We start from the raw sequence: 15,973 nt of genomic DNA on the forward strand, positions 1-15,973 counted from the left end.
TGCACACACCGTTCAATTTGGACACACAATATTAGGCACAGTGTAACATTTAGGGCGATTAATTGGCAGGAATGGAATATAATATGCAAAACTATGTTTTCATTCAATTGATCTGAAACTAAGAGTATTTTATTGGCATTGACAAATACTTTTAATTAATTCAGCCTCCAGCAAAAGGGTGCTTTCACAGAAACAATTTACTCTGTGTGATTATTTTCTAGACGTAATCTGAATCAGTTTCTATAATTCAATAGAATACTCAGACACCTAATCACAAACAATCGCTCTTGCAATTGTTAAGAGATGGATACCAAAAAAAAATCAACAGGCAGCCAATCACTTTATTAAATCAACCGTACATTCAATTATGCAGGATCTTTGAGTCTGTTGACTCTGTGGCTTAGTATTAATATGAAAAACCACATACTTTATCTTTTTCTATAGAAGTTAAGCACATGTAGCACATGGCATTTATGTATTTTAGAAGAAACGTTTTCGATGATTTCTCATATTTATGACTTCCTGATTGTGCGATAATGAAGTTATTGCTCTATATCCTGAGGAGAACCATTAATGTCTCAAACCAAATTCTATGGCAGTCCATTAAGTAGCTTTGGGAGTATTTCACTTCAAACCAAACATTTCAAGCTGCTGGTGGAGCGATCGAGTAATACTCAGGAGGACACCAGAGTCATTCACAGTGGATCCATCAAAACATCAATGAGATAAATCAGTCTCAGATGATGTAGAATTTAAAAATGGGGAAGAAATTGATACAAAACTGTAAAGTCACTGGGGATTATCAGCAAACTATGCAGCTTCATAACTGTCTTTTGCTTAGAGACTTTATATCATCCCATGACTTATTCCTATTTGATTTATGTATATATTTTGGTAAAATCCCTTTGAAATATCAAATAATTAGCACCTTCTAAATGGAAATAGCTTTGCAGTTTTGCAAATTTAGTTGTGTTTCCCTCACTGAAGTATACTGTGCTCTGTGCATAATTTATAAACTGCAGATCATTTTCAGACAGATTACACAGTTAGAGTAAAAATCACAATATGTCTCACTGACATGAAGATATTCAAATACTCTTTCCAAGCAACATTCCGAATTGGTTTCATGTCGGCTGAACCGTAGCTATAGGCAATAAAAGACTTTTGGGATTGTTAATGCGGAGAAAAGAATGTAGCACCAACTTCATTTGAAATGCTACAATTCTCAGATGGCTTAAGTGGGATGAGTGTAATGGCCACCAGGCTAAGAAGACGTGTATCTGTCAAAATGTTGTACAAAGTGATGGATTGTGAAACAAATTAGTTTAACTAACGAGAGTCAAAGAAATGCTTTTTTCTGCATGTGTTTTCTACAGCACAGCCACTGAGGAAAATGCATGCACTATAATGACAACATACCGGGCCCTTGCAAAATGATTACCAAATGCATTATATTGTTATTATTTATGTGGATAGCTGTTGACAACTATCGGATTGCTTTCAGTGGCTCATGGAACACATACAATATAAAGTATACAGTATGTTTTTGATTCAATGATTTTGCTTTTCAGTTTTGTTTCTAGTACGTTGCCAACATAAACTTTTACGAGGCTGCAATTCTTAAATTTTTTTTTTTTTCAATGAAACATTTGCATAGTGGTAATAAATTAGCAGAATTAGAAGGGTGACCTGAATTAAGATAACTCTACCATGATCAAGCAAGTATGATAAATGGCTGTCTGTTTAACTCCGTCTTTCTAACCAAATATTTCGAAATGTGGTGCCAGATTCACAATCATGAACTTAAAAGCAAGCCTTGAAATACATTTAGTTACTTAAATATAAAAAAACAACAGCATAGAGGCAAGAAAGCAGCAAAGGCTGTAGACAATGGTCAATTTCTATGATATTTCTTCACTGACAAGATTTGTTTCTGGCAAGTGGCAGTAAAATGCAAAAGTAGGTCGCTTTTGCCTTCAAAGATGTGTTCATGATGAATAAGTGTTACTCTCCTGTCTTGAGATGTGTAAACTGACATCACATTTCTCTTTCTGCTGCCTCGATAACACGGCGGTCTACTGGTCCTCACAGGGTGATGGGATGAGATTCATCTTTTTTTACCGGGAACTTAATTTTCGAGGTTATTGGCACCGAACATATTTTTGACTTTACAACAGTGCACTTTCTGGATCGTCATCTCGTTCCTGCAAATTAAAGGCAAACTGTACCTTTTCGGTGCCTTGCACTCTGAGGTGCTGAACACCTTTGATAATTAGTCTTCTTTTGAGACGGACTATTTTAGTGGTTGGATTTCGAAATACGAATGGGCTTTTAAGATTTAGTTTCATCTCACGGCTAGAAGATTCTGCAGTGGACTGATGTGTGAATTGGACATGAGGTGTTAATGCTCAAAGGAGAATATGCCCTTCATTTTAAGGTTGCTTGTTGAAATAGTTACCAACGGTTTGTTTCAAGCAATTACGACCAGTGTGAAAGTCATTGCGGAGGTGTCAGAAGTACCAAATCTGCCCTTTCTCTGTGCATTTTTACGGGAACACCAGAAATAAGAATAACAACTTCAACTATTGCAACAAAGTTATATGAAATTGGCTGAGCTTAAGAAGTTGGTGTGTTGATAAAAAGTAATATAATGCAACAGAAACAGGTGAGCCAACACACATTCAATTTCTTTTTTTCCAGATATTCTCGAAATTGTGTTAACATTTGTGATACATTTGGTTGGAAAATTGCCGATAGATGCTGGCTCAAAGAAAACTCTGGAGGCTCAACAATTAATTTCACTTTTTGGCAATTTTGAATGTTATTGGAAATATTAAGGGTGAAATGAAGCATGTTTGGGGCATATTTGAAAGGGATTACAGAATCCTACAGGTGGCAACAGATGCTACGTCCACGTCAACAAGAGCTTCATCGAGTCATTATAACAGTAATGCTGTCATTGTATCCCACGTACAGAGAGGATAAGACGAGACAGGATGCATCCAAACAGTCATATAGCTGATTTTCTTAAAAGGTAATTTGAAACATTAACATGTGTGAGCAGAGAATGCAGGCTTAAAAACACTGTAGACCTAAATTATGTATGTGAATCTGTCACCTTTTATCCACTGAGCAAAAGATGACACTTCATATTTTCTGTACTTTTAATAGAACGGGGGAACCTTACAAAGCTTAAAGGCGGTATATTTCGAGGCTTCTGTACTGCCTTCAAATAGACACGTATCTTGATCATTACACAAAAAACATCTTCACGTCACTGATGCTTTGTTCTTTCTGAATTCATTATACATCTGTAAAGAAGAGAAGGGATGCTATTCCTTTTTGAACATTTTATTGAGGAGAGCTTTTGTTTCAAAAATGGACACATTACGTATGATAAATGAAGTGAATGGTGTGACTGGCTCATTGCCTCTTTTCTCTTCTCGGTTTTACTTTCATAGGATTTGACACTCTCAGCCATTTCTTCCCAAGAGTAAGGTTTTAAGAGTTTAATAAAATTAATATATGGAGCTAAGGTGTTTACCACCTGAGTTTAGGGTTCACTTTAGCTTATTAGCAATAAATAACAGGTATAGCTAAGGCTGATGGATCATTTTGAATGTGAGAAGCTGATTCAATTTGGATGAACCTTGAGTGTGTAATGTACCATAATCTTCTAGATTCATCTAATGTCTGTTTTGGCAGTTTTAGGGTTACATTTATCAAACAGAGGGCTACATTATTTGTTTGTTCATGCAGTGATGCCTTTTCTCTTTCACACAAGCACACACTTTGGATCAGATTTAAACAAACATAACAATTCTCACTTCTTTATTCAGTTTCGGAGCCTGAACAAAAATGTCCTGATGAATTAATTTCCCTGCATATTATGTTTTTTGCCCAGAGGCGAACCACACCTTATTATTTGCTGGTGTCGGTTTGTCGCAAATAAATAGCAAGAAAAAGAGGTCTCGTGTCCAAACAAGATTCAGAGAAACGTATTCATGCCTTCATTTCCAAATAGGTGGACTAACGTATTCTTGTCTGGTTTGTTAAACAACTTCAGCTCATTTAGAACTATAACAAGAACCAAGAGAGCTGTGCATATAACAACTGCCCTTACATATTTACACTGGCTTCCAGCTACATATAGAAGCAGAAAGCTGCACTCAGAGTGCAGATCTCCACCAGATGTGTCTACAGCCGCTGCTGTGTTGTGTGACTGAATGAATACAACCCACAATAAGGCTAACCCCCCCCCCCCCAAGCTATCGCATAATTAAGCAATAGGCCTAAGCCTCAAGAAGACGTGGTTTACAGTGATGTTAGAACAGCTTACGACCTATTTGAGTAACCAAACTACACAAACAAAAATGAATTGCTCGGAATTGACAATATGGCTCGAGAAAAATAAGCAAAAACATGCAAGCTAGCTAAGAAGTTACATCGTTAACTATAGGTCGTTGTAGTTTGTCTGCTTCGGATGGAGATGAAATGCTGGGCGGCAGCAACAGCAAGTATTTTTTACAACGAAGCAGCAGGACAGAGTGGGTCCTCTAGCTGCTCAAACATAAATCCCTGTCGGCTCTCTCTACGGATTAAGGCTGCGGTTGGTGGTTGCCCTCCTTAGCTCCGCGTCCCATATATGCAGCTTCACATTGAAACGGAGTTTATTGCCAAGATCCTCAGCTGCGTTTGGATTCAGTGCCTGCGAGTACTCGAGTTGTCAAGGGTTGGTGGTGAGATATTGTCTGTCGTGTCCCTCTCTGCAAAGTTTTTTCCACTTCAACAAAGACGTCAAACTGAACTCTACAGACACCAGGATAGGCTGACGGGTGAATCATTGACGTTCTGGTTCAGCCCTGCTTCTAGGCCAACATCACTGCTAGAACCTAGCTTAGCTACATTTTGCTGTTTGTTTTAAATTCAATAACCAGATCTTTCTTGGCACACCAGGTCTGACTACATCATCTATAAAACAGTCCCTGCTTCTTTTTCTTGACTTTTCAAGCTCTTGATTTTCTGCAATTAATTTCAAAGTACCTCCTTTCTTTTTTTATCTTCCTCCACTATCCTGTCAGTCTCTTTCAACCACTTATCCACGCTGAGCTTACCCAGTCAATCAAAATTCACAAGTTATTCATTGGCACAGCAATACTGAAATTGCAATGTGGTGAGTGAGTATTTTACAACAGCTTTAATCAAGGAAAGGAATTAGTTTGGAAAATAACACAGCAATCTCGCACAAAAACCTTTCTGATCTCCCAGGCGAATATTAACCCAGTAGGGCACTCAGAATTTTTGAAAAAGCAGTCAACTGGTGACCAAACAAGATGAAGCTGCTTTATACATCGCACACAGATGGAATCATCTTCCTGATGGACTCAATGCACGCCAACCCCGGCCCTTTTCACATCTTTAAAAGATCTCTGATGGATTGGTTGCTCCGCTGCACTTTCATTTCCTTTGATCCATTTTTTTCGTTTTATGCGTTTTATGTTTTTCATGATGCAGGCCTAACATCTCTATAAATAATTCATATTATATTTATTAGATGCTGTTTTGGACTCCTCACTAGATCAACCTTTAAAAAAGGCGGACTTCACTACACATCTGGATACCGCTGTGCTGAATCTGTGAATCTATAATACATAGATACAGGCTCTGCGTACAACCACACTCTTTAGTAATTCAAATCCAGTCCGGTGCAGCAGAGCATCTTTCCTGGCCGGAAATGGTCATTTCCTGTACTCATGATTAATTAACTCTTTACATTGACTGAGGAACTGACCAATGACAAATACTTTTAAATATTCAGGTTACTTGCAGCGTTTCTTTCTATCATTTATATTTCAGTTAATATACAGGTTCATGAGTTCATATTCAAATCCAGATCATTGATCTTACTTGTGAGTAAAACATAGTGCCAAGTCAAATACAACTGCACAACGAATACAAAACACACACTGCACCGTGTGGGATACATAATAATAATAATAATAATACATTTTATTTATATAGCGCTTTTCATGACACTCAAAGGCACTTTACATTAAAATCATCATACATTAAAACAATACACTAAAAACAAAGTACACAATAATAGTCACACGTTAAATGCAGTTTCAGGTGACGTTGCTTTGTGAGGCTGTGAGGACTGAGGAAGGGGACGGAGATTGGACAGATTCACGTGTTGTTTGTTGTGGTGACGTAACGAGGAAGTTCGGGTGCGACAGGACCACAGGGATGGGATGGAGTTTGAGGACGTGAAGTTGGAAGTGAACATGCGACCAGAACCTCTGTGTGAAGGATGGCCTCGGCGAAGTATTCATCGTTCAATACATGCCTGCAGTGAGATGAAATGTGCCATTTATTCAAATCATCGTCGAATGTCTCTTCGCCACGATATGGATTGGTTGTCATGGTTTCTGAATTCATTGCAATAAGGATGTTAAGTTGGGGTTTAACGTGGATGAATTGTTGGTACCAAAGTGGAGTCGTAAATTAGCTCCTATTATGATTAATTATGGTGGAAAAGGGTAAACGCAAACATAATTAAAGGTTGAAGTTTAATAGATAATCATCGTCCTGGAAATATGTTCCTTTGATCTTCAACAGATGTTTATTATCTGGTTAAGTCAATTGACCCTAAGTTTTGTTTTTTATTCCAATCGAATCAAGTTGCTTCTGCCATCATAATGATTGTCATGTTGAACATTTCATCAATTATTTAACTGTAGATGTTAATGTACAGTTCACCCAGAGTTCAGCTGTGCCATGGTTGTGTGAACTGTTCTCCAGTTACAGTAAAATACATACACTGTACACACTGTCCCTGCAGGCTTTAGGTCACCTGAACACCTGACAGCAGCTCAGTGGACCTCCAAAGGACTCTTCACATCACAAACATCCCCATTATAGGCATTATAGAGAACAGTGTGTGTACACTGTTCTCTATAATGCCTACATGTTCAGTTCCCTGCGCGTCATCCACAGCAGATTAGCGAGACTCTAAGGCAGACAGGGGCACAGATGACACCACACTCACCGGTGATGAATATGGTTGCTGGCCCTTTACTTTTCATTAACACTTGCACAGATTTGTTTTTTTTAATTTTATCTCTGCTTCTAATGCACTGCAGACACATTTTTCCAAAGCCTCCATCTAAACCTGACACCCACAGAAGATCTGCTTTAAAGATGTTGTATCTGAGGAGAGCACCAAAGGTGTCGTTTAACACCTTTCTTGTTCTCTGTTCACACAGATTACTGCAAATACAGGATTCACTAATGTGCAAGCGTGTCAATGATGTGACCTTTTTTTTCTTCTATAAGTAAATGGTAATAGATGGTAAATGGACTTGTACTTGTATGGCGCCTTTCTAGTCTTCCGAGCACTTTTAAACTACATGTCATTCACCCATTCACACCCATTCATGCACTGATTTCAGGTGCATGGAATGTGCCACCTGCCCATCAGGACTAACCATTCATACCAACACTTATACACTTAAGGCACAGCCTTCGGGAGCAATGTGGTTTAGTGTCATGTCCAAGGTCACATCGACATAGACTGGAACAAACCAGCGTTCCTCGAGTAGACAAGTACACAACACTAACAGCCTGGTGTATATCACATCCCACCAGCAGTCAAAACTGTATCCGGCCTCCTACTGCATTTCAACATGTCACTGCAACAATGCACAACTATTTAAAGAACATATGATTAGCTTGAGCCCATTCATAGTGACACATTTTGATGGACAGATTATGCATGAGTCGACAATGTTTTTGGAAAATGCAAAAAATATAATGTATGAACTATAATCACTGCACTTCTTTCTCTGGCATTACACAGTTGATATGTGTAACGCTGTGAATTGACTTCAACGATGCACTTTTCACACATTCGTCGATATTTTCCAGTGGATGACAATACTGCTAGCATATGCTCCACCTACAATGTTATGTGTTGGTGGTACGTGTGCATGTACACCCTCGCAGGGGCGTTTCTGAGTTCACTGGGTCTGGGGCTCCACTCAGACCATCTGGGGTTGAGGTGTAAGGTGTGTGTGTTTGTGTGTGTTTGTGAAGGCCAAACCCTCCCAAGTCCGTTGAATAATAGCCATGTTGAACAGTTATCTTAACTCTTAGTACATTTCCCTGTAGCATTTTTCTGTGAGCGCCAGCGTACATATATTCCCAATGAGGAGAGTGCTGATGCGGCCGCCTAGAGAAAAGCGCTGCACCGAGCGTCTTTTTTTCAGAACTCTCTGAGCCGCCGCCTATTTTTTGTGCAGCCACTCTGAGCGCTTCTCTGATCTTTTAAGAAAGGCCAACACTTTCTGCCAGAAAAAAAACACTGTACGAGCAGAACCAGCATGGCATGCTGCGCAAATGGACTACAAGACTACAGGCTACAAGAGGCTACAAGTTACTCAGCCCCACTCCCTCAGTCTCTTTACATCCACACACACAGGCAGCAGCACTTTGGCATAGTCAGGAATTAAATCATGTACATTTTATGATGATTCATATATATTCAGAAAGAATCGGGGATGGATGAAAAACATTCCCGGCTAAAACTCAAAAATGTCCTGCACACAGCAGGTTTTGGTGACTTATCTCTATAAACAGATTCTGCATCCACATGTAGAATTTGTAGGCAACAGGACACAGTTTGGGCTCCGGAAGCGCTCTGGTTTCTGTTTGTTTTCCGAGTTTGAATTGACCAATCGAGTTCAAGCAGGCTTTGGTTGAATGCAGGTAAACAGTCCGTGTGGAGAGCCAAAGAGGCGGAACGCTTTGGCCGACATTCAATCTCCGAACCTACTGGCTATCTGACAATGATTTCGATTTCTATTGTTTTATAAACATCGTCTCTCAACTCCAACTCTGCTCTTGTAACTCAAGTTCCTTACTGGACTTTGAAACAATGACCAACGCACTGGAAAAGTTTTCACCTGGAAATCCCAAATACAGCCTTTTTGCCACGAGAGGCTTTTCCTCAGTCAGACCGATAGCCGATGGGTTCCGAGATTGGGGTGACTCAAGCCACACGAGTAGGTGGATTCAAACTGGCTTCTCTACTGCTGAGCCCTGTCTGGCACCACAACAATAAAAATAGGGGATGCTACAGCTGCTGTCTCTCAAGTAGGTTGCAAAGCTGGAGGAAAGGCCAAGGTTGTTCCCCCTTCCTTCCATTTTTCTTCCTTTCTTTCTTTGAAGGGAGCAAATGAAGGGATATCTCTGTTAAGCTTCCAGCCATGACAACAAAGGCAGCATACAGGAAACTACACAGTGAACAACCACCAACAAGACAGACATCTAAAGTCAGTGGGCTTTAAAATGAAAATGTTGACATTCGCATTGACACATCCCAAAAGATCAGAAGTAGAATCCTGAGTTTCACCTGCTCATGACCCTTTCACAGCGGAAAGGGTCATGAGCTCAGGTGCTTCCTGCCATGCTGTGGGCCTCGACTAGCACAGAGAATCCATGGGGGAAAAAAGCTAACATATCATTTCCTCAACATCTCCTACCACAGCAGGTTTTTTGCCTCCTGTAAGCAGGCAGGGCCTTGTGCGACTGACATGAAGAGGATTTAAACCAATAGCGTGATTATTGCTGCAGCCAGAGCTCGGACTTGCCAACTGTGAATATGGCACACAGCGAGGCAGGCTGCTGTTGAGGTTCAACCAGACGCTTCAAATGCTCTCCTACTTTAGGCCACCTTACAAGTTTCCAGATCAGGCCACAGACAGGCAGACAGAAAATGGCCAATTTGGCACTGAGGAATAGAGAGGTAGAGGCGAGCCCTGAGCTACTTTAGGAGTATTCACTTTCTTTTTTTTTCTCCGTTTGGATGAATTTGTTTGCAGATAGGAGTACACCACACACTATGGTCTGTAAGTATATCCATCATGCGTAATGGTCCATGGAAGTGGTCAGTCTGTGGCTAATAGATCAGATGTGTAAGAGCACAATCCCTCCAGCCATGCATATCTGGCCGTATCAGAACAAACAAGGGAAAACAAAGTCCTCTGTTCCAGTCCACCTCTTTCATTTCCCACCCACAGACTATATTGCTGAGGTAGGGAACAATTGTTCTGCTACATACCCCCGCTCCTCTCTCCACTTTAGAGGCAGTCTACAGGGAGGAAGAGAATGAACAGAGAGGCGGAGACAGTCAACCAGACGCTTCAAATGCTCTCCTACTTGTTTGGCTATTTTCAAATGCACATCAGTCTAAAACAGCGGCTTATGGGGTCACCAAATTTGAGTTTAACCTCACATTTTTCTCTCTGTGACTTTGATTTTCACTACAATATATAAGTTCAGTTCAGTAGTTCAGTTGAAGTTTCACGGAATGTTAAAATAAGTCATGGTGAATATAATGGTTCAAAATAAAATGTGGTCATCATTGCGTGTATTTAGAACAGACATGATAATTCCTGCCCTATATGGGCTGAGAGAGGTTAAAAGTTTCCAAAGTCTCCATAAAATAAGTGACAATAGTCTGAGAAGGTCAGGCATGTTTGTTAAAATCACCTAAAACAGGAATCATGTCTTTGATTTACAACGGGATCAGGATTCAGCACCCTCTTGGATAAAAGCATGTTTGGCCTCGGTGGTCTTTAGTATATTAAAATGATCACTGGGTCTTCTAAGTTTATCATTCAACAAAGAAGTTTCTATGATGTAAAGAAAAATAAATCGGGGTGCTGAGATAACCATGTCTCAGTGGTGACAAAACAAAAATCAAAGATTTTGAAAGTAATTAAATCATGGCATAAAACATTTATTGTTATGGGATCTGATATTTGAAACACCAAAATAAACAGGATTGCAATTAAGGGGAGCGGATAACAGAGGTTGCCAAGGGATTCCAATTAAATTGTTATGATTTGCAAGAGAGGAGTGTGATATTGAGCATGCTGCTCTGGGTCTATGACAGGAAAAGATTTTAGTTGAAAAAGAAAACATACCAGTTTAAGGGAGCTGAGTAGGGTGCAGAAGAACGGGCTGGTGGTGGTGACGTAACATCACCTGCTGTGCCGTCGTGTGATTCCTTCAGGCCAGAGTCGGTGTCCTCAGAGAGCATCTGACCCCCCCGGTGCATTGTGAACACTGTGCATTAAGAACCTGTCCATTTAGCTAGATCTGTGTGCATGGCCATGAGTTTAAGTATATTTCTGGTATGTTTAGTATAGGTATATCATCATACGCTTAGAAACAAATCCAAATGACTTGTATATCACTTATGCACTTATACTAATTCCATGTTTGAATTACTAGTGGTCCAATCAGCATGTGGTCTTCAGCGCTGCAAGGCTGCTGCGATCAAGGACTGAGAGCAGGATTGTTGCAGGAACACAAAAGCTGCCAAAAGAAAGAGTGGACTCTCCCACAGATTCATTGGCCAACGTTAGTGACAGTGCGGCTTTCACTGCGGGGATTACAATTCTGCCCCATTTCCCCCCTTAATCCGGTCATTAGTCAAGGTTTGCGAGGACACGGAACATCCTCCACTTCAGGCTTCTCTGCTGCATGTAAATACGATGGCTTGTTGACCAACATTTCAAGAACAAAAGATGTATTCTTTAGTAAAAAGCCTTTAGAAATGAGATGGATGGGAGTGCAATGCTTCAGAATGTACTTTACAGGTATTTTTAGGACTCGTTCCAAAACACTTGATAATAAAAGTGATTTATGAACGATGATATCATTTGTTACCTGTCATTCTTTTAATGATTTTCTACAAGGTCAGCACGTCTACCTTCCACACCCAAACTATACGATGGAAGCTAAATGTAACTCGTGGCTCCCACTGTTTGCAGCTTACTCAAATATTGAATATTATGAAAGATATAACAGTAACTTTGGGCTCAGTAGTACTAATAATTATTTTGTAGAAAACATTAGAAATTTGATGATTGTTAATGGACATCATGGACACCCTTCCCTTTAGGATTAAGCGTAAATCTAGAGTAAGAATGTTTTCAAATAATATCTCCATATTAGGTCGTTTTAGTCTCGTCTAAATCCCTGTCTGGTTAACTGGAACAAAATGCTCTGAACATGGAGGGTGTGTCATGTTTATTGATGTCCAACCCAAGAATTACTGATGGCTTAATGAAAAAGATTCTCAGCCGTGCTCTAATATTCACTTTTTGGTTGTTGCATTTTTCCTCGGTGCAGGCTGTAGCATGAGTATGCAGGAGCTGTGGTATATGATGTGAATACGACTCCTGCTGTTATTGATTCTGTCCGAGAGATGAGCCCTCTGGGTTTTTCTCATGTTTATGCAGGAGAATGGTGATGCTTGCTAAGTGGAAAAGAGACAATGAATCAATAGGCAAGGTGAGGGGAGGGGAGAGCCAGGCATCTCTTAGTTCAGGAGGAGTTTTCAAATTTCAGTTTTGTTTTCTTTTGATGCACTTTAGGGGCTGAGTAAGTGACGCTGAGTTCTATCACTGGAGGTCTACATTAGTTCAAGACTGTGTCGCCGATGAATTACAATGTACTGACACTGTTGTTAGTTAGCTGACCATAGATTGTAAAGTCGGTTTGCAAAAAGTATATGATACAAAAGACTGTAGATAAAGCCAATCAAACGTATGAGTCAGAGTATGTGTGCACTTCAGGTTTCGGTCTGTCAGCCGGTTTGACCGTGGAAACGCGAGGCGGCTTGATCGCAGTCATCTCTATGCATGCTGGGATTGTACTGCTGATCTCTGATAAACATGAGTAATAAGAGGAAACAACCTTTTGTTTTCCTGAGATAACGAGTTGATTATCTCGATATTTCGAGATAACGAGATTTTAAAAAAAAATAGAAAATTGCCAGGACGGCCATTCTCGGCTTCAGTACAATACAACTGAATTTTAAGCTCAGTGAGTGGATATTCATTGCAGAAATGCTCTTGGGAAGTTAGTTTACTCTTCTCTTCATGTTTATATGAACACTGGCTTGTACCTTTTGACTTTTTGAGAAAAGAACCAGATATTTCCCAATGGAGTAGCTCATCTTTTGTACCGGTGATTCAAACCAGGAGGGTTTCTTGTCCAGCCAAGCCTGAGCAATGCAACAAATACAAGTGACCCAACACATGTATTCGTCGGTTGTCCGACGAATACATGTTTTCAAAACCCTGAACTCATTTTACACAACTATATCGAGAAAACTGGACATGAGATAGCAGAGTCAAGTGGTTGGCCCTTCATCTCTTTCGACAAACCGCGGTACTGCAAACCCCATAAACCACTATTCTAAAAGAGATGGAGATGAACTTTGCAACAAGATCCTTACATGTTATAACACAGGATCCCTCAATCAGCACAGACAAATCAAACATTTGATTCATTCGAGGTAGTTTACTGCTTTGATATTCTTCAGCCACAGTTGCAGCAGCGGTGCAGCGATTCCCCTTCCTCTCAGCATACTGGCTTGTATGCTTTATCCAAGAAAAAAACATGTCCAATTACAGTCACACATGTTTTTGATTTGTAAAAAATGGGCCGGATTTATACACACCTTAATCTGGACTCGCACGTTTAACATTTTGGAAATGTCCTGTCTCATCAGAGTGGATTTCACTGGCGTCCTCAAAGGTTTACTGTGGAGGACAATTAAGGAAACTGGAAACCGGTGGCATCTATTTGTACCATCTTTTAAAATGTGGTGGGCTGCTGATCCAGCTGATGGCACAGACAGATACAGAAAAGGGCAGGAGTGCCGCTGCCTCCCTCTGGTTGCCATGGCGCAGTGTGTGGAGAGACGGACATTGTGAGTATAGTGAAAGGAGACTGAATTGTCATTCAGCAGAAGGCTCCGACGCTGTGTCACCACCACCAGGTAATGAATTGTATTGGTCTTCTTGCACACACAGGGAGGGCAATAATCTCCCATCAACCACGTTCCTCTGCGCAACAAGCGACAGACCTCACACTGTTGATCGACTCGTCAGGTCAGTGGCCACGTGTACCGCGGAAACATAACGACCGTGCCAGTTTGATGACGGGTTGAACGGGCTGCAGTGGGATCTGCTGTGGCCTCAGAAAGGGACACAACGTGGAAATAAGCCCCCTTTATTCAATATCGATTTACATTTTTATATAAAAATTACTTACATTTAATACATTTCTTCAAAATACAAGCAGCCAAACAACATACAAATCAAATACAAAATTATAAAATTTCTTATATTTATCATCTTTCCTGTAGTACCAGATGTGTTGATAATAACTCCTAATAACCTTTCATAGCTGGGGTAAATCTCTTCCTTGTCTAAATCTGTTATTCATCTGTTGATATATGAGACCTAGAAAAATATGGTATTCAGTATCTGTCTTTTCAGTGTACAGTAGAGGATCCGGGATTCTGATCGGAGAACATTCGAGGGCGGCTTCAATCTCTTTCACCAAAAGATAATGTGGTATATTACGTTAGAAACGGGGCAGATGGAGCTGTAAATCCACAGCTATGAAAAAGACAGGATAACATGTGTGAGAAAAGATCACGTTGAGAGTATGGCCTTCACTGGGAATCCAGTAAGTAGATCCTTCAGGTACCGAGGAGAACAAAAAAAATATATAAAACCTCAAAAATATAAAGCTTCAGTGCTTAGAGGAGAAGCTTTGTGGTCCGATACGTCATATGACATGTAAAAGAAGAAAAATAATTTGGCCTTAGAAACATTCCACGTCACTCTTCTCAACGACACTTACATTTGTTCAGAAAAATTGAGCCGACCTGCCTTCGCTTATCTTCACAAAACGACACACTGTCCGGATTCCACTTCAACTAGAAACAGTTATGGGTACAAATGTATCGCACTGCCAGGTTTAAACTGTGCGCAAAGTGTGGCTTGTGGTGTTAATAAAGTGTTTGCACATCAGCAGCTTAACGTCAGTGTCATAATTTATGTTTGACAAACATTAGAACAGTAAATGGAAAATAAATCTCTTCAGCACACCAACAAGGACGTTATGCTGATGCTAAACCAGTAAAACCTAAGAGCCTCGTAGGAAAGAGAGAACTTCTTGTTTCCTCCTTTATATTATACATTGTCCAATGTAGTAAAAAAGAAGTACAAAGTGTAAAGTTAGGCTATGCGGCGGTTTCATGAATTGTCCCCTCTAGTTTCTTTGGGAGTAGCTCTCTCCTCTCATCAATACTGATGACTGGCTTCCGGCAGTTTTGCCCGTCGACATAGATCTTTGCATACACTGGGTTGGAGTAGTTCATGGGCTGTGAAGGAAAGAAAAAAGAAGATCGAATAAAATATGGATTTATATAAATCCCTTTAGAACAATGAGATTCTTAAAGCTGCATTAATACACTGTTGTTGTTGTTGTTGTTTTGGAACAAGCTGAGAACACAACATCTGTCAGATCATCTCTTGTTGTTGTGGCAAAAAAACGTGAGCAAACGTTTTTAATTAAAGCCAGTAGGTACGAAACAGCATCATCATTCATCTGGAGTCGTGTTTTGTACACTTGGTGAATCCAACTCTCTCAGCTCTGTTTTGGTCTCCACCGCCTCGTGAGAGAAACATCTGGCTCTTTGGCTGCTAAATACCTCGCTGTGTTCACTACTGTGGCTAGTGGCTAACTTTGTCAGTGTGCTGTTTTTTTTGTGGTGGGCAGGTAGCATACAGATTGAGGTTGATAAGAGTTTGCAGGTTCAGTTTGCAAAAAAAAAAAAAAAAACGTGAGCTAAAAGTGACTAATTGTGTGTGGGTTCATTTCAAACAAACTCCTGTTCCACATAACACAAGGGCCATTTTTAGCTATATAGTAAAAAAAAAAAAGGTTTTAGGGAAAGTCCACTGTGACCATCAAGGTTTTAAAGTGTTCTATCTATCTGAAGCAGTACAAAGAAAAGGACAAGACAAGACTCCTAGATGCTATTAGTGGATTGTTATTTGGCATGCAATAGTACGGTAACACACAGCAACATGCAGGAGGA

The 15,973-nt window shown here is 40.1% G+C and overlaps 1 protein-coding gene across 1 annotated transcript in view; it reads right to left on the bottom strand.

Annotated features, from left to right (window-relative positions):
* Positions 1–14,284: 14,284 nt before the first annotated feature.
* lrp1bb (low density lipoprotein receptor-related protein 1Bb) overlaps positions 14,285–15,973 on the bottom strand; it is a gene marked incomplete at its 5' end in the record, with an annotated part of 216,928 nt that continues 215,239 nt past the window's right edge. Inside the window, one exon of the mRNA XM_079277460.1 lies at positions 14,285–15,253. Within this exon, the coding sequence (XP_079133586.1) occupies positions 15,113–15,253 (141 nt within the window). The 3' untranslated portion in view covers positions 14,285–15,112. The remainder of the gene's footprint in view (positions 15,254–15,973) is intronic.

The sequence above is a fragment of the Melanostigma gelatinosum genome (assembly GCF_949748355.1).
Source record: "Melanostigma gelatinosum genome assembly, chromosome: 10".
NCBI classification, from domain to species: domain Eukaryota; kingdom Metazoa; phylum Chordata; class Actinopteri; order Perciformes; family Zoarcidae; genus Melanostigma; species Melanostigma gelatinosum.